A 23,241-nucleotide genomic window follows, 5' to 3' on the forward strand; every position below is an offset into this window, starting at 1 on the left:
TTACTTTTAATTTATAACCTTATGTGAATAAGAATAAAAACTTCCATTTTGAGCCATTGCAAAGCATGGGTAACTTGCTAGTAACAAATAAACTCACCTGTGCAGACACTACAACTATACAAACTTCACACAAGTATTGACAACAATGCCTCAAACACTCTACATGAAGTAGCTGCAGGAGCAACTAAACAGTAAACCTGATGAGCCAAAATGTAAGTGACTATCATTGTAACAACATTCAGATTTCATTATTTCTTCAGACCAAGTACAAATGAGCATAGACTCTTCATTTTATCAACACATGAGTATTTCTCAAAATACAGAAAGAAATACAGTTAGTTGTATACTTCATTCCTAGCTTTTCAACATAGGCAAACATGTTTTGTCCTTGAATTTCAAGTTTAAATATCCCTTCATGATACAGATCCTGTTGAAAGGTAGTGAAGTAGGCCTACTGCACAACCACTGTTTGCAGTTTATTTTGATCTTTGAATCCTTTTACATATAAGAAGCCCTTGAGTGAACTACAAAGGATGACATTTGATTGGACCAGATCAGGTCTGTACAATGGATTCTTCCTCTTTGGTGACACCAAAGACTAACAACTGAAGTCAGGAATTTAGGAATGCAGTGATAAGAGACTTTATAAAATATCAAAGCTGAGATGATTTCATATGTGCCAGTTTTTGACTCTGGTATAGTTTTCATCTATATGTGGGATTATTGATCTTCTCCCGCCTTAAATAATCACTAACTTGTGACAAATGTCACTCTGACTTACTCCTGTTAAAAAGATCTAATATCTGCATATACCTCCACTTTGGGATATTGTTCGATGACATATCAAATTTGTTCACTTGCCAAGGCAAACTAGTTAGAAGAGGGCAACATCAATGTGTGCAACTTCAACCCAGTGAATAATAAATAATCATTCCTGATATTAATGTTGCATACACACATAGCATGTATAATCAACACCAATTTCTTTATTATAGAGCTTTCTTCATAAGAGTTGAAATTCCATTCACACACTTTCAGTTTCTTAACAATTTATAGTTAGAAAATAAAAATGTTGAGTTGAAAATGTCAGCATATTCAACAGTTTTACAGATCATAGCACATACGGAACATGAAGCAATGCATACAAACTTACCTTATTTTTTATGCATATTCTTAATGGGGAGCAAGTATTTTTTCACCCTCTCTGGCTGTGTTGCACAATTGGTAAGACACTCACCTCCACTGTTCAAGAATCTGTGTAGAATTCACCACCACCACCACCATCATCATCATCATCATCATCATCCATTTCCCTCATTCAGCTCCTTCCAGGATGGAATGTTTGTAGTGCCTTTCAGTCATGCTCTACCTGACCACCATAGATCCTCCAAACTGTGTTCCAATCCATGTTTCTTATAATTATACCATTCTTGATCATTTCAATCTGCCTTAGTCTCGGTCTCCATCTCATCCTCCCACCTTTTGTCTAGGTTTCCAATATCTGCTTCAGCATCCTTCCCTCTTTCATCCTCTTAACATGTCCAAACCATCTAAGTTTATCTCTCTCCATTCTGTCAAACTGGTGCTCAGTTATCCTCAGTACATGTCCAGCCCAGCGCAGTCTGTTGGATTCTATCACACCCATTATCGTGTGTTATTGAGAGAGGGTGTAAATCTCATGATTAGATCTTTTCTGCCAGCTTTGAGAGATAGGATCAAACCATGGACCAAATATTTTTCAGTTAACTTTATTCTCAAAGACTTGCAACTGCTGCTGCTCTTTTTTTGGTTATACTCCATGTCTCCATGCATTCTTAATTCTAGCTTGGTGTTCCTGTTGCCTTCTGTTTTGCTCATCACTTAATGCACCACAGAATTTAAACTCCTCTACTCTTTCAAATATACATTTCCCAATCTTCAAAGTCAATCTGTCAACCTCCTCATGATTCGGTCTCTGTACAGCCATGTAACATGTCTTTTTATCGTTTACCCGTAAGCCAATTCTTGCTGCCATTTCCTCTAGTTCCACAAATAACTGCCTAATTTCTAAATCATTGCAGCCAATAAGAACAATATCATCCGCATATGCAACGACTTTATGTTGTCTCCCCATTATGATGCCAGCAGGTACAAGAGCTAATTTCCTGATAATCTTCTCCAGTGGAAGGAACTTGATTAATTTTATGGGAAATCCAAACTCCATCATGGTGTTCCACAGCCCTTCTCTATGGATTGAATCTTGATAGAAGAGAATCCTTTGTAGCTAAAATAGGAGAAATTGTAAATTCTGATCTTCCATTCTCCATACATCTTTATTATTGTAGAAAGTTTACTAGTTCAACCATTAAAATATTGTCTGTCCCAAAGCGGACCGTGAGGAGGGAATGTGTATAATGTGCTGACTGAGACAGCCTCCATCCAGCTAGGAGGAGCTAGTGACACAAGAGACTTCCGTTGGACAGTGGCAGTTGTAACAGTTGGGATGGGAGTGCAAGAAGTGCAAGCTTCACTGAAGAAATTCTACATATAGCTATTGATGGAGAGGCTTTCTCACACAACCAACAAGTGTTTACAACTTGGCAGTAAGGGAAAAGAAAAAATTCAATGATGTACTCTTGAAAATTGGAAACGGAACATCACAGGGCTCTGCATCACTAGCTAACAGCATTCAGCCTCAGGATAACTTAACTTGACAGTGTTTTTCAAGACATTCACAATATCCATGGAGCTCAAAATACATGGCTTAGTGAATGAGCTATTTCATGTATAAAGTATGAACAGCTTGTGTAAATAAATTTAAAAACATGGCATAAATTCTAGGCAAACGAAGAAAATAAATGTCAGTTTGTTTGGTTGTGAACAAGGACAATGCAATTCATCATTCATTTGAGTTCTTTGATTCTATTTCTCTACTTGGCTTGTCATCACATGGAATTACGAGGGCAGATCAGAAAATAAGTTGCACTTCCCAGTTATGGCCATTTATTACACCACCTATACAACAGCAACACGACTATAACGTCATACACTGTAACGTCACTTTTCCACATAGTTTCCAAGAGACTCCAAACATTTCTGCGAACGCACAACCAACTTGTCGATGCCAGACGCATAGACATTTCCTCCAGCGTTCAGCAACCACTCGGAGACAGCGGCCTTCACCTCCTCATCGGTCTGGAAACGTGGACCACCAAGCTCCGTTTTGAGCTTACCGAACAGATGAAAGTCACATGGCACTAGGTCGGGACTGTAGGGTGGATGTTGCCAGACCTCCCACTTGAAATGCTACATCAGTTCTCTCGTTTAACGGGCCTTGTGAGGTGTTGCATCATCGTGCAACAAAATCACACCGGCGCTCATTTTCCCCTGGTGATTCTCTTTAATCACTTTACGCAACCGGTGCAACGTTTGACAATACGACGACGCGTTGATCGTCGTTCCTTTCGGCATGAATTACACGTGCAGTAAACCCTCCATGTCAAAGAACACTGTCGCCATAACCTTACCGGCTCAAGGTTAAACCTTGGCCTTCTTTCGTTGTGGTGATGAGGGGTGCACCCATTCTATTGATGTTCGTTTCATTTCGGGGGTGAAGTGGTGGACCCATGTTTCATCACCTGTGACGATTCGTCGCAGAAACCGGTTGCCGTCTGCCGCATTGCGTTGCAAATATGCCAGGGAGGATTGGAAACGTTGTCCCTTGTGCTTATCGGTGAGAAGACGTGGGACCCATCTTTGACACAGCTTACGATATCCAAGGTCCTCGTGAACAATGGCGAACACACTGCCGTATGACATGTTCAGCTGCGTCGCGATTTCTCTCAGTTTAATTCGCCGGTTCTGTCTAATGATTACATTCACACTGTTGACCTTTGCATGGATCCTGGACGTTGTGGGCCTGCCTTCGCAATGGTTGTCCGTGATATCCGTGCGTCTGGCTTCGAATTGCTGACACCACTTTACGATACCTTGCCGGGAAATGGCCTGCTCCCCATACACAGCACTAATTTCACAATGAATGTCCGTGCAATTCTTCCTTTTGGCCCATAGGAATTGGATTATCGCACGCACCTCATATTTGGAGTGAACGTCCAGTTGACGCGCCATTGCATTTGGCCGCTGTTCACACAGTACTAGACGAGACACCAAAGCGACCTGTCTAACAGACGTGTGGGCAGTGTCTGTCCCTTTCTCCGCTGTGCCCACGTTTGCGGAACACAGTGCGCTGCTGCGGCGCGTTAGTGCAACTAACCTTTTGATCCGCCTACGAACGTTAAAAACAGGAATACCGAAAATGCTCATGAGGAACCTAATGCACCAAAATTATGCAACAGTACTTGCCTAAGGCACTGGAAGGGATGAAACTAATTTTCCTACATTGCTTTCTTTTGAGTCAGATCCTGTAATTCTTTTATTATAAATGCGCTGTGTGGTGAGATACCAAACATTCTTTATGCTGAGGTTCTCCAATAGGAAGAGATCTCTTCCACTAACAGAACGAATATCATTAAGCTATTCAGTAGTACCCACAATATATTCCACACGTCCTACACTGCTCTCAATTTTATAGTAATAGTTTAGTTACAAAGGAGCCTGTCTTTTTGCAGATAAATCACCATATTCATACATTTACTCCAGCTGGGAATCAGATTGCTTTTCACCATTTACCAGCACCATGATAACTAGTTACGGATAGTAGACAAATAATAACTTGTGTCGGTTGTTTTCTTGTTTGTTAATCCTACTAGTTAAGAGAAGCTTTCCATTCCTCTGCCATGTTAATATTGCATTGCATGTGTCCTGTGTGATTTTTCTTTGTGTTCTCATGCTACGAATAACATTCATGTATAAAATTTGGTTACTGTACTGTCTTTACACACATTTCTTGCTACTAATACTGCATCAGCTTGTTATGTCATATTTTGCCAGAGTAAAGTTCATTCGCCCCAGCCACTGGGGTGCAGGTAGTAACTCTGGCTCTTACTTGGAGGTCCTGTATTAAGTTCCTAATTCATTCATGGATTATAATTCTGGTGTGAAGTTTTGTTCATCCTCATGAGGTCAACTGTGGAGTTGTCTGTCATAATACAGCGGAGAAAATTGTTATACCAACCATGTTAAACTGCAATGTTTGCAGCCCATCTGGCTGAGCAGCTGTCACCTTGGAAGACCAAATTTCTTAATGGGCTGTGTATGCCATAAATTTATTTTAATTGACGTTCATTTTTTGTGATGCAGAATAATGTAAATTATATGCAAAGCTTAATGGCACAAGATGTCTGTATTTTGCTGGCCTCGTAGCTCAGGTATAACAAGCCTGCTTTTTACCTGGAGGTGCCATGTTTGATTCCCAGCCAGCTTAGGCATTTTTGCATGGATCTTAGCGCTGGTTCAAGATCCATTCAGCCTACATGAGAACAATTGAGGTGTTATCTGATGGTGAGAAAGTGACGCTGGTCTAGAAACCAAAGAATAATGACCAAGGGGATACATCGCGGTGACCATGCGGGACCTTGTAATCTGCCAGCCTGTGGGCTTGCTTGGTAGATCAAGCCCCATCAAGGCTGCTGCACCATAGAATTTGGTTTTGTTTTGTCCAGTTTCATGTCTGTATTTTACTAATACAATAAATATATTCCATTTGGCATTGAGTTCCTGTAGTTGCTTCCTAAGTTGTGAACCACGAACAATGGCTGAGTGGCCTATTAAGTCATCATGAGAGTCAGAATACCAGTTGCTATGAAATAGGAGCAGGCATCTCAGACATATTCTGAGTCATTGCCCTCCTTGTGCTTAGGCAGCTAAGACCACCCAGTCCACAGATGATCCCTAAACTGTTGAAATGAAAAATTCTCACTGGGATTATCTTTAAGTATAGATTCCCACAAATTTAACTGTTCATGCTCGTAACATTTTTAGCAAGACTTGGACTTGTGGGAATGACACATTCTCCTTCTATTTGTCATTACAAGGAATCCTTGGAAACAACTTGGCCATGAACCTACTATGCTGCTGTAGCAGGGGGAGATGTGATACTCGCATGTGGTATCTCCCAGGTGGCAGATAGGGGTTCATAACTGGCTTGCTGGCGGATTTGAGCAAAATAAAATATCTCTCACGGACCAAGCACACAACCCCCTGTGGATGGGGTATGCAGATCAAGAATACACCCACGGTATCCCCTGCATTTCATAAGAGGACGACCAGGGGATGCTGAATTTTGAACCACGAGATTACCTGTGATTAGTACCACCACGTGAAGAACACAATGAGTCAAATTTTCTTGTAATTAGTACCACTATCTGAGTACCATGGGTCTATGGGTGGATCACTATGGGTTTACAGTACCTGTGCTTAGTATTCACCACTATGGTGGAGGCTTCCCTCTGTCCAGGTTGAGTTGAACTTCCCAAGGAGATAAAAAGAGGCTAACCTCGCTGGGGTGTTTCTGCATCTGGTTGTGGACATCATGAGTCTGTGCTTCGAGGAACATCATGGGTCTGAGCAGTACCTGTAATTAGTACCACTGTATGAGTGACATCATGGGTCTGCGTTGCCTGTGATTATTATCCAATCTATGTGAGGAACACCATGGGTTTGCATTGCCTATAAGTGGTGCCATTATGTGAGAAACACCATGGGTTTGTGTTGCCATCTGGTGATGGAATGAGAGGTTTTATATAGCACTGAAGCTCAAGAAAACTGCTTCTAAGAGTTGGTGCATGTCTGGGACCGATACTGACCTATCCCGCTATCTGGAATTGGAATCTTCCACAAAAACGGGCCATTGCCACCACCAAATCAACACATCTTTATGGTCTATGGCTAGACAGGCCTGAGAGGGCCAATGATGTAGTACACATTAAAGACTTACATGCATTCTGAGGTGTTGTAGGGATTATTTTGATACCATTTGCTATGAGTTTGTATATCCACCTATTCCCACCACTGACCCAATCCAGTGTTCATGTTCTCTGATCATACCTGCTAAGGTCATGGCTGCCATCTCTGCCACGAAAGATGGCAAGGTCCAGATCCTGATGAAATTCCAATTTCCAATGAAGTCCGGAAAAGAATGGGGCAATGTGGAGCGGTATTCCTAGCAGTTATCTTCAACAAATGCATCAAGAACGAGATTCAGTCTGCCTGGCAGACAAGCATCACAGTGCCCACCTGGAAAGACAAATGCGATGTCACCAACTGTGCCACTTACTGCCCTATACACCTCCTGTGCCATGAGCTGCGGATATTTGGGCTTGTCTGCAGAACAGACCAGTGTGGCTTTGTAAAAGGTTATGGTACAACAAGTTGTGATCCACACCACTTGAATGCTGACAGAGACACATAATGATGAAAGAAAGTTAGTTTATCCATCCTTCTTAGATTTGTAAAAGGCTGTCAGTCAGGTCCTGCATGAGCTAATTTGGTTCTCCCTTTACTCCCATGGTGTTCCAGAAGCTCATGACCACCAGGTGCAGCAGCTCTTCCATGATGGCATCACCACCTTTTTCCATTGTGCTGCTGGCATCACTGAACCATTCAACATCAAATTCAGTCTCCATCCATGATCCCCCTATCACCATTGATTTACATCCTATATATGGACACAGTGTCGGCTGACCTCCAACCACCTAATTCATGGAGTCTACTCTATGCTGATGATGTTATGCTGGCTAGTGAGACCAAAAATAGACTCGAGACAGTAGGTTGTGATCCACACCACCTGACTGCTGACAGAGAACATAATGAGAAAAGAAATATAGTTCATCCATCCTTCTTGTTGCTGTGGAGTCTATCTCAACCAGACCACACCTAGCACATCCGTCACACTCACCTGAACCTACCCAGCAACCTAGTTCCATGTTAGGTAGTTGGTGTCCAGAGGGAGGAGTCCAGTACTACATGCAAGTTTTTCTGCTTGGCTAGGAAGTTTTCACCACTTGATGCATTCAGTAACAGTAACAATTCCAGTGTATGGCCAAAGAAAAAGTTGTAAATCAAATACCAATAGTTTACACTGGAAACAATATTGTCTGAAGAAATACCCTTGGAGTCAATCACTAGCTACATACCCTTCCTCCACACCATCCAGTAGTCAATTTGGGTATCATGTCTGCCACTGCTGTATGTGACGAGGCACGATAAGCATTTCTTAATGAATGTTTTTGCCATTACCAGATCATATGCTTGAGAATACACAAGTCCAGCTCCTTGGCTGAATGGTCAGCATAGCGCTCTTCAGTTCACAGGGCCCCGGGTTCGATTTCCGAACAAGTTTTAGACTTTAACCTTAATGTTTAATTCCATTGGCTCGGGGACTGAGAGTTTGTGCTGTTCCAACATCCCTGTCATCACATACCACACACAACACTATCCTCCACCACAATAACATGCAGCTTCCAATTCACGGCAGATGATGCCCACCTCATGGAGGGTCTGCCTTACAAGGGCTGCACGCAGCTATAAATAGCCACTCAAAACTATTATTTACCGAGCTCGATAGCTGCAGTCGCTTAAGTGCGGCCAGTATCCAGTATTCGGGAGATAGTAGGTTCGAATCCCACTGTCGGCAGCCCTGAAAATGGTTTTCCGTGGTTTCCCATTTTCACACGAGGCAAATGCTGGGGCTGTACCTTAATTAAGGCCACGGCCGCTTCCTTTCCACTCCTAGCCCTTTCCTGTCCCATCGTCGCCGTAAGACCTATCTGTGTCGGTGCGACGTAAAACAACTAGAAAAAAAAAAAAAAAAAACTATTATTAGCACACTCTAAGTCGCACACTCAAGCTTTATTTCATGTGCTGATTTCACAAGCACCATGGGCCCAATCAAAACCTTCGAATAAGCAGCCGAGATGACAGTTATGGTCACCTCCGAAAAGCATCAACAGAACAAATGTGTGCCTCTAGACCAAACCAGAATTCTTCTTGTTCCTCAACCAGATAACTTGAAGGTGGTGCATAGCAAGAGACAATGTGCAAAGTCATTCACCTAGTGATGATCTATATGCTCATGAGACAGTCAGAGACATGCTGTACCTTGGTGATGCTGACTCATAGCTGCTTGCAATCTGCAACTGGTACACCATTATGATCTGATGTGCCAAAGTACAGGAGCTTGTATTCATCACCAATGTCTGTGGGCTTCACACTCTTCCACTTGGTTTTCTGGATGCAGGCAACATCAGTCTCTCTTCGTTTGAACACCTCTGCAAGTTCACGACTTCACCATGACCGACATGTCTGTTAAGATGACTGGCAAATATGAGGTTGTCTTCTAGAGCAACATTGATGGTCTTCTCTTCAAGCATTTCCCAGAAGGCATCTTTCGTTTTTCCAGGCAGACATGTCTATGGGGTGTATGTGCTGAAAAATTGTACTTTTCTTCCATCTATCTAACTAACTAACCTCATGGCACTATAGCCCTGAAGAGTCTTGGGCTACCAAGCGACCGTTGCTCAGCCCAAAGGCCTGCAGATTACGAGGTGTTATGTGAACAGCACGACGAATCCTCTCGGCTGTTATTCTTGACTTTCTGGACCATTTCTTCCATCAGGCGGTCATCGTACTGCTGAACATTGGAGATACAGTTGTCAAACATTGCTGATAAACACCAACACCACTGGTTGTTCCACAGGTAGCATTCATTGTATATGGGTTTTTATCTGCATCTGATTTCATACTTTTTCTTTCCACTCCATCACATTTCTTGCAGCAACAGGTATTAATCTGTCTATTTTCAAGAGCCTTCGATAGTTCATTGTACCACCCAGACATAGTGCCAACGTTGAGAGAAGAAAGAGGGGTTATATGGGCTAGCTCCTTTAGCCATTGCTAACCATGTGATGGTAACCCTTGGATACTTCCCACATTGACCGGGCCTTGCCAACACGCTTTATTGATGGGAGATGCCCTAGCCTTGGTACTAAATCCGAAAGACATCATTCCATGAAATCATGTATGGTTTTCCTGCCAATACTCAGGTGGCTGATGGCAGTGGTTACACTGTTTTAATAACATACCTATTTGAATTGCCCAGCAGTTTTCTGTTTTGGGGAAAGCCTATTATTGGAAGATGCAGTGCTTTATTGGAGCAGTCCATTGTGCATTGGTTTCGAGGTGAGTGGGAACTGTTTACAGTTGTATTAAATCGGGTAAAGTAAACTCGTGTCCTCATCCCGAGGTGGTGCAGCTCTTTTCAGGCACACCCCCATTGGAGGTGAGCTGCATGTACCATTTCAACCACATACCAGCCCTCCTGCCATTCTTAAATTTCTGGCAGTAGCGGGAATCGAACCCGGGCCCCCGAGGACGGCAGCTAATAACACTAACCGTTACGCTACGGAGGCGGACATTAAATCGGGTAATCCAATGTTAATAAAACACTACTGACCAATATCAATTATTTCAGCTGTTGCCAAGGTTTTCAAATTTATATAATGTCATAGACTCACAGTCTATACAAGACCTTTAATATCAGAACAGCAACATGGATTTATTTCAGGAAGATCGACAGTAACAAATCTAATAAATTTTACACAATCATTATCTGCAGAACTTGATAGAGGTGGACAGATAGATGCAATATTTACCGACTTTGAAAAGGCCTTTGACAAAATTGACCACGACATACTCCTTAAAAAAAATTAAATATGCTTGGATTATCTTACCTACTACTATGTCTTTTCAGCTCCTACCTAAGAGATAGAAAGCAGTATGTAATTTATCAAAGAAACTCATTCAGGAATAGTCCGGGGCTCTAATCTAGGGCCGTGGATGTTCCTGGCACTAATCAATGAGTTACCTGAACGAATAAAATTCTTGAAATCTCTCTTATTCACTGATGACTTTAAGGTATTCAAATCCATTATCACCATTAATGACTGCGAACTTCTCCAAGCTGACTTAAGTAATTTACTACAATGGACGACCGAAAATCAACTATATCTAAATGTAGAGAAATGTGTATCGATGTTGTTCATCCAAAATAAAAGGTGTATTTCCTTTAACTATAAACTAGGTTACGATGATCTCAAACCAGTAGACCTCGGGATATTATTAGACCGAGAACTTACCTTCACCCCACATATACAGAAGGTAGTTGCTGAGTCATACAGGACATTAGGATTTGTGATGAGGAATGTCAAACCCTCTAAACTCCTAAAAACCTGTATACACCTCTACAGCTCTCTCGTCAGGCCCAAAGTAGAATACGCAAGAGTTGTATGGAATCCAGCAAACAAAATATATACTGCACAGATCGAAAAAATTCAAAAGAGATATTTAAAATACTTACATTTTAAAAAAATGGTAATTATCCACATATAGCATACAACAAACTTCTCTTAAATTTTGAAATAGAAAGCTTGGAACTGAGGAGACAAAAGGATGACATGAAGTTTCTGTACAAAACTGTAAATTCTATTATTGACAACCCTGACTTTTTTATACCTCTTAAGTTTCCACGTGCTCTGCTTTAATGCAAGGACAAATGTAACTTTTCATAATAAAAAAGATAGAACAGCCGCTCACAAAAATTCCCCACTCTACAGGCTATGAAATGTCTACAACAGTGCAGTTCAGAAAAATAATTCTTTAGACTTTTGTGTACCTCTAGACCTGTTTTTACAACAATTCACCACCTCCATGAAAACTTTCTAATTTGTAATGCTGATTTGAACCACAAAATATATTATAAACATTCATCATTAAGCCCTATCTCATATATTTAATTGTAAGTGTTAGAACTAGAAGAAAATAATAGTTTAGATATGAAATTATAATTTTTTTACTATTTCTTGTAAAGATTAAATTAGATTAGATGTGAAATACTGTTCCTCTCTCATTGTAAATATAATATAAGAATAGTTCAGATATTAGGTTATTAGACTAGTTTAGATACGAAATTATGTTTCTTGTAAGGATTAGATATGTAATATTTCTTTCTCAATGTAAATATAATATTAGAATAGTTCAGATATTAGGTTATTAGACTTAGTCAAAACATTAAAAAAAAAACACATGTAAACATTTGCCACTGTAATTGGGATTAGAAATCCTGTAGTGCACAATAAATAAATAAATAAATAAATAAATAAATAAATAAATAGGGGGGGGGGTTGAGACTGTAGGAAAGACATATTCAGCAGCCAGACACTATTCGATTATGGAATGTACACCATTTTCTACTTTTACCTCCATATTCTGGGGAGAACTCCTTTTTAAAGTAAGATGATGGATACATGGAAAGAAATGAATCTAACTGTAGTCAGTCTAGGTTTAGGTGCCCTTACATACAGCGGGCAGATTATTCCAGTTTTGTTGACACTCCATCAGAAAAGTTATACATTAATGACAGTAAATGTGACTTAACTAATGAAGAGGTTAATCTACATATATTTCCTGTTACAAGATGTGACGTATAATAGTACTCTAGGTGACTCCTTGAAGAATATCCATAACATAACAAATAAATAAAGAATACACTATAGTAGGAAATATGCACAAGGTTATTGCATGGTAAAGCAAACAATGACATACAGTAACTGATGATTTTAATTTGAAAAGTCAACGAGCTTTAATGCTGGCTGGCTTGGTAAATATTTTATAGATGTTTCAACATCCAGATGGTACTGCTCATCATGATCACATCCTCCCTCCCCAGTGCTACCACCAAAGTATCTTTTAGGAAAGTGCACTGCATGACCAAAATGTATAGTCCACGGAACTGGTTGATCAGGCTGAGATGAAGTAGTTGATGGTAGGACACCATGTGATATGGGGATGTCATTATCCATGTCTGTCAATACGAAATCTCTTCAATTGGAGATTTCAACTTAGAAGTTCTTCGTGGAATAAGTAGGTATGTACCAGTTGTGGTCCGTTGTAGATGACTGTTTGGAGAGATTACCTTGCTATGTAGGATGAAGACATGTGATGTAGTTATAAGTTCGGGGTGTATGAAGGCAGATTTTGCAGAGTTGTGCGGAATATTCACTGGTTGAAGGAATGTCATGTGCCGTTTGAGACTGAAAATGAAACATGGTATGTTGCATTCTAATGTTGTATGTATACTGACTATTCAGCCTGCAGGCTGCTTTGATCCTTAAGAGCTCCAACATCAGCTGTCATAGATGGCCTAGGCACCACTGAAGAGGTGCACGAAGGAAATCAGGAGTGAGGTAGTTTCCCGTTAACTTCCTCGCCAAGCTAGAAGTTGTTATTCCACATCAGTCTGCCAAAGTCACTGAAATGCACACCCGTACAGACCCTATAAGCAACATTTTCACACCATTCATAACAGGGACTAACTGCATAAGGAATGGCATTACTAGCATCGTTCATACCTCCGTCACTTTCATATTGTCAAAGCCAAGGATGAGACTGAGACAGGTCAATGAAAGTAACAAACTTGTTATAGCCCATACCAGAAGATATAGTGCACTCTAAACACTAGGTCTTCCCAGCAAGGGAAGCCGGTGTTGTAGGGTTGAGGAAATTGACTGGTAACTTGTTGGAAGTATCATAACTCAGTTGTGCAGCTGTTGTGTTTTTGCAATCTGGGATAACATGAGCACACTCATGATCAGAAGAATTCCAGATGGAGAGGAAAACAGGTAACATTTAGGTATAGATTTTGGCCAACCCTGAGGATTATTACAAGTTACAAATATCATTTTTGATCCGTATTGATGATAATTGATTGAAGTAGTAACAATAAGTTAATTTATTAATTTGTCCACCAAATCAATAAATTATATTGATGAGGTGGACAAATTAATTAATTAACTTATTGTTACTATTTCAATCCTGAGGATGAAGGAGAAGCAAGCGAGGCACCATCACATGTGTTCGTCTTCCAGGAACTGTGGCTTGTGATGTTACACAATTGAAGGTCACTCCCAAATCCATTTTGTCAGGAACTGATTAAGATGTTTCTATGATTAAACTTTCTGCTTATACTGGCTATTCCTAATCAAGGAAAACAATTAACTAACTGTAATTTAACTGTGAAGAAATATCTACGCTGTAATTCTGCCCCAATACATATGGCATTTAAGTGTTTGATCAGTGCTGACAATAGCTCCATAGAAATGGTTTATCAAACACCCTTGCATCTCTGATGATCATAATTATTTAATGCCAGGTTTTTCTACTTTGTTTGTTGAGGATAAAATATTGATTATTATTATTATTATTATTATTATTATTATTATTATTATTATTATTATTATTATTATTATTATTATTATTATTATTATTATTATTATTATTATTATTATTATTATTATTATCATCATCATTAATAGTAGTAATAATTCACCCTATGAGAAATAAAATCAGCAGTTATTTAAAATTCAATGGCTTTATATAGGTGGAAAATTTGGTCATAATAAGAAGGAATAGTTTTATACTTAGCACAGTTTCCTCCAATTATTTGAATGGCTATAAAATTATTGTTTTATGGAAAACTATTGCATTGGTTTTGATGATACTATTACTTTTATAAAAATGCAATTATATTTTTGAGTTCAGGAACCAATTTTTAATTTATTTATTTATTATTATTATTTTTTTACAATTTGCTTTACATCATGCCGACACAGATCTTATGGTGATTATGAGGCAGGAGTGGGAAGGAAGTGGCCATGACCTTAATTAAAGTACAGTCCCAGCATTTGCCTGGTGTGAAAATGGGAAACCATGGAAAACCATCTTCAGGGCTTTCCCATTTTCACACCAGCCAAATGCACGGGCTGCAGCTCAATTAAAGCCATAGTCACTTCCCACACCTAGGCCTTTCCTATCCCATCATCACCGTAAGACCTACCTGTGCCAATGCGACGTAAAGCAAATTAAAAAAAAAGAAAAGGATTGGTGGTAAACAATTTTAATACAAAGTTAATAATTAATCATTATCATAATGTGGTCTGTGACACTGTTAAGAACAAATGAATAGAAATATGATATTATGAAATAAGTGATTGCACCACAAAAAAAAATCACTAATAAAGGATATTATGTAGGCTACTACTTGCACTTCTTTGAAAAACACCTCAGTCATTGGTAGAAGGTGTATCAAAACATAAGATTGATATTCTTATACATACATCGTCATTATAGACCGTTACTAAACATCGCCACAATCCTCTATTTGCAACAAGTGCTGTGGCCACATTTAGTTCTATACCTCTTAACTTTAAATCATTAGAAACTGAGTCTAACCATCGTCATCTTGGTCTCCCTCTACTTCTCTTACGCTAAATAACACAGTCCAATATTCTCTTAGGTAACCTGTCTTCCTCCATTCACCTCACATGACCCCAACACCAAGCCGGTTTATGCGTACAGAATCATCCACCAAGTTCATTCCTAACTTAGCCTTTATCACCTCATTCTGAGTACCCTCCTACAATTGCTCCCACCTTTTGTACCAGCAATTGTTCTCGCTACTTTCATGTCTGTTACTTGTAACTTATGAATAAGATACCTGAGTCCACCCAGCTTTCGCTCCCGTAAAACAAAGTTGGTCAGAAAACAGACCAATGTACAGATAGTTTTGTCCAGGAACTAACTTCCTTCTTATAGAATACTGTTGACCACAATTGCAAGCTCATTGCATTAGTTTTACTGCACTTTGATTCAATCTCACTTATTATTTTACCATCCTGGGAGAACACACATCCTAAATACCTGAAATTATCTACCTGTTCCAGCTTTGTATCACCAATCTGACATTCAATTCTCTTGGATTTCTTACCTACTGACATCAATTTAGTATTCGAAAGGCTAATTTTCATACCATACTCGTTGCACCTACTTCCAAGTTCCAAGATATTAGACTGCAGACTTTTGGCACAATCTGCCATTAAGACCAAGTTGTCAGCATTGGCCAGATTGCTTACTACATTTCCACCTAACTTAATCCCTCCCTCCCAGTTCATACCTTTCAGCAGATGATCCATGTAAACTATGAACAACAAAGGTGAAAGATTACAGCCTTGTCTAACCCCTGTAAGTACCCTGAACCAAGAAACTAATTCTACCATCAATTCTCACTGCAGCCTAATTGTCAACATAAATCCCTTTGATTGATTTTAATAATCCACCCTTAATCCCATAGTCCCCTAGTATGGCAAACAGGTTTTCCCTCAGTACCCTGGCATATGCTTTCTCTAGATCTATAAAACATAAACATAACTGTCTGTCCTTCTCATAGCATTTTTCAATTACCTGGTGCATACTGAAAATCTGATCCTGACAGCCCCTCTGGGGTCTGAAACCACACTGGTTTTCATCCAACTTCCTCTCAACCACTGATCACACCCTCACTTCCAAGATGCCAGTGAATACTTTGCCTGGTATACTAATCAATGAGATACCTTGATAGTTGTTGCAATCCTTCCTGTTACCTTGCTTATAGATAGGTGCAGTTACTGCTTTTGTCCAGTCTGAAGGTACTTTACCAACATTCCATGCTAATTTTATTACTCTATGAAGCCATTTCATCCCTGCCCTCCCACCAGTAGCGTAGCCAGGATCGGCCAATGGGGGGGGTTACAGTGCTTGTGCGTGTCTGGTACGCGCTTGCATGACTGTCATAAGGATACTGATACAAGAGTGAATTACTGTATGTGATATTCAGATTGCAATACACTACAAAATTCTTACTTTAAAATACAGAACAAGAACAATATGATCGAGGTCAGCAGTTTTATCTCAAACGGTATGTTCAGTTTACAATCTAAAATCTAATTTTCGAGGCTTCCTAGAAAATAAATTTAACACATCTGTTGGTTTTACAACTATGTCTCTGTGAATGTTCAAGGGAGCCAACCCGTTGAGTCGACTTTCACTTGTGGTATTTCTGAGGTAGGTTTTAAGGCGTATTAATGTTGAAAATGATCTCTCACTGGCTGCAGTGGTGACAGGTAAGGTGGCAAACACTCTCAACAAGCAGTAGATTGCAGGGAGTTTATCTTGATCACATAAAAGAAGTTTATTGTTTACTGTCAGTTTCTATTTATTTTCTTTTTGTGAAAGTTCAATGGGGGGGGGGTTCTAACCCCCAGTAACCCCCCCCTGGCTACGCCCCTGCCTCCCACTATACTTCACCATTTCAGGTCTAATTTCATCTACTTCTGCTGCTTTATGACAATAGAATTTATTTACCACTTTTCTTACTTCCTCAAGCATAATTTCACCAACATCATTTTCCTCCTCTCAATGAGCTTGGTTGTTTGTGACACCACCAGCAATATTTTCTCTTACGTTGAGAAGATTTACAAAATATTCTCTCCACCTGTTGAATGATTCCCTGGGATCTATAAAGAGTTCACCTGAATTACCCAAAACACTGTTCATTTTTTTTTTTCTTCCCTTCCTAATATTCTTTATTACTGTCCAGAAAGGTTTCCCTGCTGCTTGACCTAGCCTTTCCAGGTTATTACCAAAATCTTCTCACAACTTCTTTTGGATTCAACAACTGTTTCACTCTGTTTCTTTCATCTACTTACAATTCCCTGTCTGCATCAGCCCTTGTTTGGTGCCATTTCTGATAAGCCTTCTTCTGCTTTCACTTCAACATTCCACCAAGATGTTTGCTTTTTCCCATCTTTACCCACAGTTGTTCCAAGGCATTCCCTTGGTGTTTCTACTACAGCATCCCTGTATGCCACCTATTCTCTTTCTATATTCTAGACCTGCTTACTGTCCACTGTTCGGAAATTCTCACTAATCATATCCATATACTTCTGTCTAATTTCCTCATCCTGGAGATTTTCTACCCTTATTGATCTAATCGTTACCAAACTGCAATGTGTCTTAAAGTAACTTATTGTTGATATGTACACCTAGTTTATATTTCATCTGATATTTGCAAAAAAGTTCTGATATTTGCAAAAAAAAAGTTGTTAAAATTTCGTGAAACAACATTTCCTCATTACTGGGTGATCATAGCAGTAAAAAAAAATTGGCTTGTTATAAAGCTCATGAGAATGTCAGGCTAAAATTAAAAATGCTTTTTGCCTCCATGCAGTTGTTGATTTTATATTGATTTATATTTATTTGAGTGGTTTTGAGAGAAGAAAGCTGTGTATCTGCCAAGCAATGTTGCCTGGTTGGCCTATTTGCCGCTTTGAATATTGTAGAGCTACTTCACAATGAATGTGTTGTGTTAGGGGGTGAAAAAGTGGATTAAGGGAATGACATGCTAGATGACGAAGAATGGTATTTACCCCCATCAGCAATAAATTTAAATACAAGATGTTTCAAAAGTGGAAGGCATCCTGCCTGATGTGGCCAGTAATCAAACCCAGGACCATTGTATCCAAGAACCAACACGCTCACCGTTCAGCTATGGTGTCCGACAAAGAGTAAAGGTAAAAAATGTACAAAGCAGAGCTCATTGTTAACCCTATAGAGTCGATATGGGTATATGTAAAACATGTAATAGCTAAAGCGAATATGTCTAACTGCATGGAGAGAGGAAGGTCATTGGAGGTAATGTGGGATCTATGCCAAGATGCCTTGAGGTCTGTTACTCCGGAGCTATGGAAAAAATGCATTGGACACACCAGTAAAATTGAGAAACATAATTGGCAGGAAGATGCACTCACAGAAGACGTTCCTACTATTGATCCTTAAATGACAGTTCATCTGATTCATCAGACAGTGATTATGCTTACGACTGTAAATATTTCAAACATTTGATTTCATGATTTATTTTTAAAGTTTGAACTCTGTAAATTGGCAATGAAATCTTGTAAATACTGTATGATAGGAGTCACTAGTAGCTAGGAAACGTAAAGTCACACCTAACCGCGTGCAAAGTGAAATGGCTTCTCTCATATTAGTGTTTTCCTTATTTATGAATGGCCCAATGAACTGTAAGAGTATCTTGAAGTCATGTGGAGACATCTGAGTAAAATCACAAAACAAGTAGCTATCAATACTGACATCTTGAAGAATATTTAATGTCATACTCTGACCGCACGGGACGTCTGACACCCATCACTTTCAATTATGTTTGCGTTTATTAGCAATAATTATCAGAGTAGCAGCAGTGACACTAGCACATTTAAACTGTTTAGAAGCCTTTTTCGAATATTGCATGTGCCTCGTTTCTGTCCGCGTGAACACGAAGAGGCAAGAGGCATGGTTCTTAAAGCTCTTGCACCTTGTGGCTTACAATACAGCACGCAGTGCCACATGCGGCATTGCACGAGAAAAGGCACCATCCAAATGCGCCTTAAAGAGGTAAACTCCTTTAATACAGGGTGTCCCAATAACATGTATACACTCTTTAAATGACTATAACACTAACAATTATTATAATACACAAAAGTTTAAAAAATCAGAATAATGTGAACAAATGTAGAAACCAGCCAATTATTGAAAGTGTTAATATTGTTGGCCATTATGGTCCAAGCACAGCTGATAATGCTCACTGATTGAATCCAAAACATTCCTAATTATTTCAGTTGGTATTTTGGCATATTCTCTTTCAATGACTGCTCTCAGCTCATTGACTGTAGCTGCTTTTGTGGTGTAAACGTTGTGTTTAACATACCCCCACAGAAAAAGTCCATGGGGGTCAAATCCAGTGAGCATGGAGGGTACTCGATACTTCCTCTTCGTCCTACCCATCTGTTTGTCAGGTGGCCGTCAAGATAGGCCCTTACATCCCGATGGTTGTGGGGAGGTGCTCCATCCTGCTGGAAGTACCATTCTTCATTCCTAAACATCTCTTGGATGTGTGGAATAGCGTATTCTTGTAGCAAGTTGAGGTATTTTGCACCATTAATTGTTTCATCAAAAAAGAAAGGTCCAATTAAAGCAAATGCTGACAAACCACACCACGCTGTAACTCCAGGCGTTCCACTGTCATATGAGGACGGTTAGCTGCCCAGTAGGTGCAATTGTGATGATTAATTGAACCATTTAACTTGAATGTAGCCTCATCACTCCAAACAATCTTGTATAGGAATTGATTGGTCCTATGCAAATTGTGCTTGGTACCACTCACAAAATTCAATTCTTCTGTCATAATCATCTTCATTAAGAGTGTGGACTAATATAGTAATAAAACTTTTCCATTGGGCACACTTCAAAATGCGATGGATGCTCGATTTTGGAAGTCCTGTCTCACGAGCCGCTTGCCAAACAGATTTTCTAGGCGACTGCTGAAATCATGCCATGACTTCTCTTTCTCTTGTGGGGCTGGTGGATGATCATGGTCTTCCAGAATGGCTCTTATGGACATCCTTAAAAGTTCTTTATACCTCAAACTTATCTCGCAAACAAGTAATTGTGAGTCTCATTGATGCATCGTGTTGAAACTCCATTCAAAACAGTCTTTACACTTCACTTATGTACTCAGTCTTTCAGTAGCACTTAATAATGAATTTTCTTTCCTCAAAGTTTAGTCTGACTCCAGCCATTATTTTAAGCAGCCACAACTGAAAAAAAGACAAAAAACATGGTTGTTATGAACTGTCAAAGAGTGTATATATTTTACTGGGACACCGTGCATTAATCTAATTAGTAATAAATATTGAATAATAGTAATAATGATATTTTTATTTTTTAAACTTAATATTTAAACACCTAATCAGTATTTACTACATATTGCTTAACCATATGCATTTACCTTATTTTAAGAGCTCCATCTGGGTATTAGATTTTTTGGATCAACACCACAAATAATTTAACATTAACTAACAACTTACATATTGACAGCTCAATCATCGCACGTAAAATGCTGTACGCAAGAAGTTATTCAAATACAATTCTTTAAAACAAATTTAAATTAAATTTTTAAAATGTGAAATTGAGGACTATTATATGCTTTCAGATCCTTTCATTTCTCAGTCTAAATTGCACATATTTACTATACATCACATATACTGACACTGATACAGAAGTACTTCAAAGAATAAAATCTGGTGAATGTAAACTATTCTTGGGTGGAATATAATATGTTACGTGAATTTAGGCAACTGGTTAAATATCTAATATCGAAGGAGTTGGCTGTGTGGTTCACGCCATGTAGGAGATGTTAAGTTTGAATCCCACTTCCAGCAGCCCTGAAAATGTTCTTCTGTGATTTTCTGTTTTCACACCAGCAAATGCTGCAGCTGTATCTTAATAAGGCCACAACCCTTACCCTTACAACCCTTACAACAAAAAGAAAGTCTAACAGTCTGGTCAGTGTTGATACTGGGTTACAAAAATGTATGTTATGGGCAGAATTGCAATGAGTCTTGTTGGAAAAGTTAAGTTATGAATCAACTTTAATCTAAAACAAAACTCTGATTTAAATATATATACAAATTATTAATTGTCAATGAATGCAGGACACTGAAATGCCATTCAATAATTGAAAGCATTTGTAGCACCATAACTCTTCAATATTGACACAGAATTATGTGATTTACTATTAAATATAATGCCATGAAATTGCATTATGTTCTACTGGAGAAATAACATTTTGATTCAACCATACAACATGTCAGTATTGAAACGGAAAATTATGCATACTGGAGATAAATATGGAATTTTTGGGGTTGAATTCAGCAAAATATTATTATCTAGAATATTAATTCTTTTTATACTGATTTTGAGGCTAATTCACATTTTCTGAGAAGATCAGATTAACTGACAGTTTGACACCAATAATACAATTGCTCAGGATGTAATTTTTGTCTGTTGGAACAAGAGTAAATTTCATTATTTATAACATTAAATTTATTGAAATAAAGAGTCATTCAATAAGATCATCCTTGTAGAAGAATATTCTATGGCTACATAAATGTAAATACCATATTGGGAAGCACTCTGGTGCAGTGGTCTAGCCACTCAGCTATCTCACTGAGTGTCCGAGGTTCAAGTCTTAGCAACATGTGTCTGATTTTCAATAGGACCAATGCATGGTGAATGGAAAGGCAACCAGCCTTAAACCCCTGACCTATATTGAATCTAGCCAAGTGCCTTTCTGTATTCATATAAAATGTGGGAAGGTGGCATTGGAAAGGAGAAAGAACATAAATAATATATTATTAGTCTTAGATATTATTTCAGTAGCCTCCTGACCACAGCCACCCAGAAGGAGGACAAGAGAAATGATAAAAAAAATCCACTGAGACAACAATAGCATAACTGAGCAAGTATAGAAGGCTCTTTAAGAAACAGAAGTATGTTGGCCCTATGTGGGTTTTGTGTCCATTAATGTTTGACTCATTCTCCCCTCTTTCTCCCTAACTAGATATATTTGACCATTCCTGTTAAATTCTTGGATAGCAACTCTATATTCTGCTCTTTGTGATTTCAGAGATCCTGTTCTTGGTTGGCAGGAAGCCAAAAGTGCTGCTGGCAGGATGGTATCAGTATCAGGTTTCTCAGTTCTGATGACTGTGGTTATTCTTGCTCAATATTTCTAACCATTTGTGATTTCCATTCTTTAATATTGTACTTGGTACAATTTTCAGTTCCATAGTTGTTAAAGAGAGAATATTTTCAATATGCTTTTTGTATGACAGAGAATTAATTTATTGTCATGCAATAGTACAAAATGGAACACCAGTTCCAGTAATAAATAATTGAAGGTGTACAGTATTTAGAAGGCTGACTAACATTTTCATGATAAAATATTATGCTAGGTGTGAGTATAAGTATATAAACACATGTGAATGCATATTATATAAGACTTGTCAATGTTTATAAATAGATATACTGAATTTTAGAGAACTTTTAGGAATAAAGGAATTATAATAAAGTTTTTGATATGCATTTAATTATTTAATAGATATTTGGAAATAACTCCTTAGTTCCATCCAGTTTCTATTACTCAAATCTGTTAAAGCAACTCTTCTGTTTCAGAAGTAGTGCGATGATGATGATGATGATGATGATGATGATGATGATGATGATGATAATAAACCCAGTGACGACTCGTGATCAATTCCGCCAGTGGGGTCCGATATAAAGTTTTTGGTCATGAATATGGGGTTGAGGCAGGTATTTTTGAAACATGGGTTTCTATACTGTACTGCACTGTACTATACTGTACCGGTACTATAAAAACGTCAAAAGACAGTACAAATAGCAAAATATATCGGCCTAAATATATACACTAAAGAGTTAATAACAAAAAAATATAATTGAACTCACCAAATGGCACATTACTTACACAGCGGTTGAGCACGCCTATTCTTCTGACTGACAAACATTTCAATGACTCTGTTG

At 38.8% G+C, this 23,241-nt stretch overlaps 1 protein-coding gene across 1 annotated transcript in view; it reads left to right on the forward strand.

Annotated features, from left to right (window-relative positions):
- The window catches only part of LOC136864487 (superoxide dismutase [Cu-Zn]), a 195,237-nt gene extending 172,463 nt beyond the window's left edge, over positions 1–22,774 (forward strand). The window contains exon 5 of the mRNA XM_067141523.2: positions 22,328–22,774. Within this exon, the coding sequence (XP_066997624.2) occupies positions 22,328–22,436 (109 nt within the window). The 3' untranslated portion in view covers positions 22,437–22,774. The remainder of the gene's footprint in view (positions 1–22,327) is intronic.
- Positions 22,775–23,241: the final 467 nt, after the last annotated feature.

The sequence above is a fragment of the Anabrus simplex genome, chromosome 2 (assembly GCF_040414725.1).
Source record: "Anabrus simplex isolate iqAnaSimp1 chromosome 2, ASM4041472v1, whole genome shotgun sequence".
Taxonomy (NCBI): domain Eukaryota; kingdom Metazoa; phylum Arthropoda; class Insecta; order Orthoptera; family Tettigoniidae; genus Anabrus; species Anabrus simplex.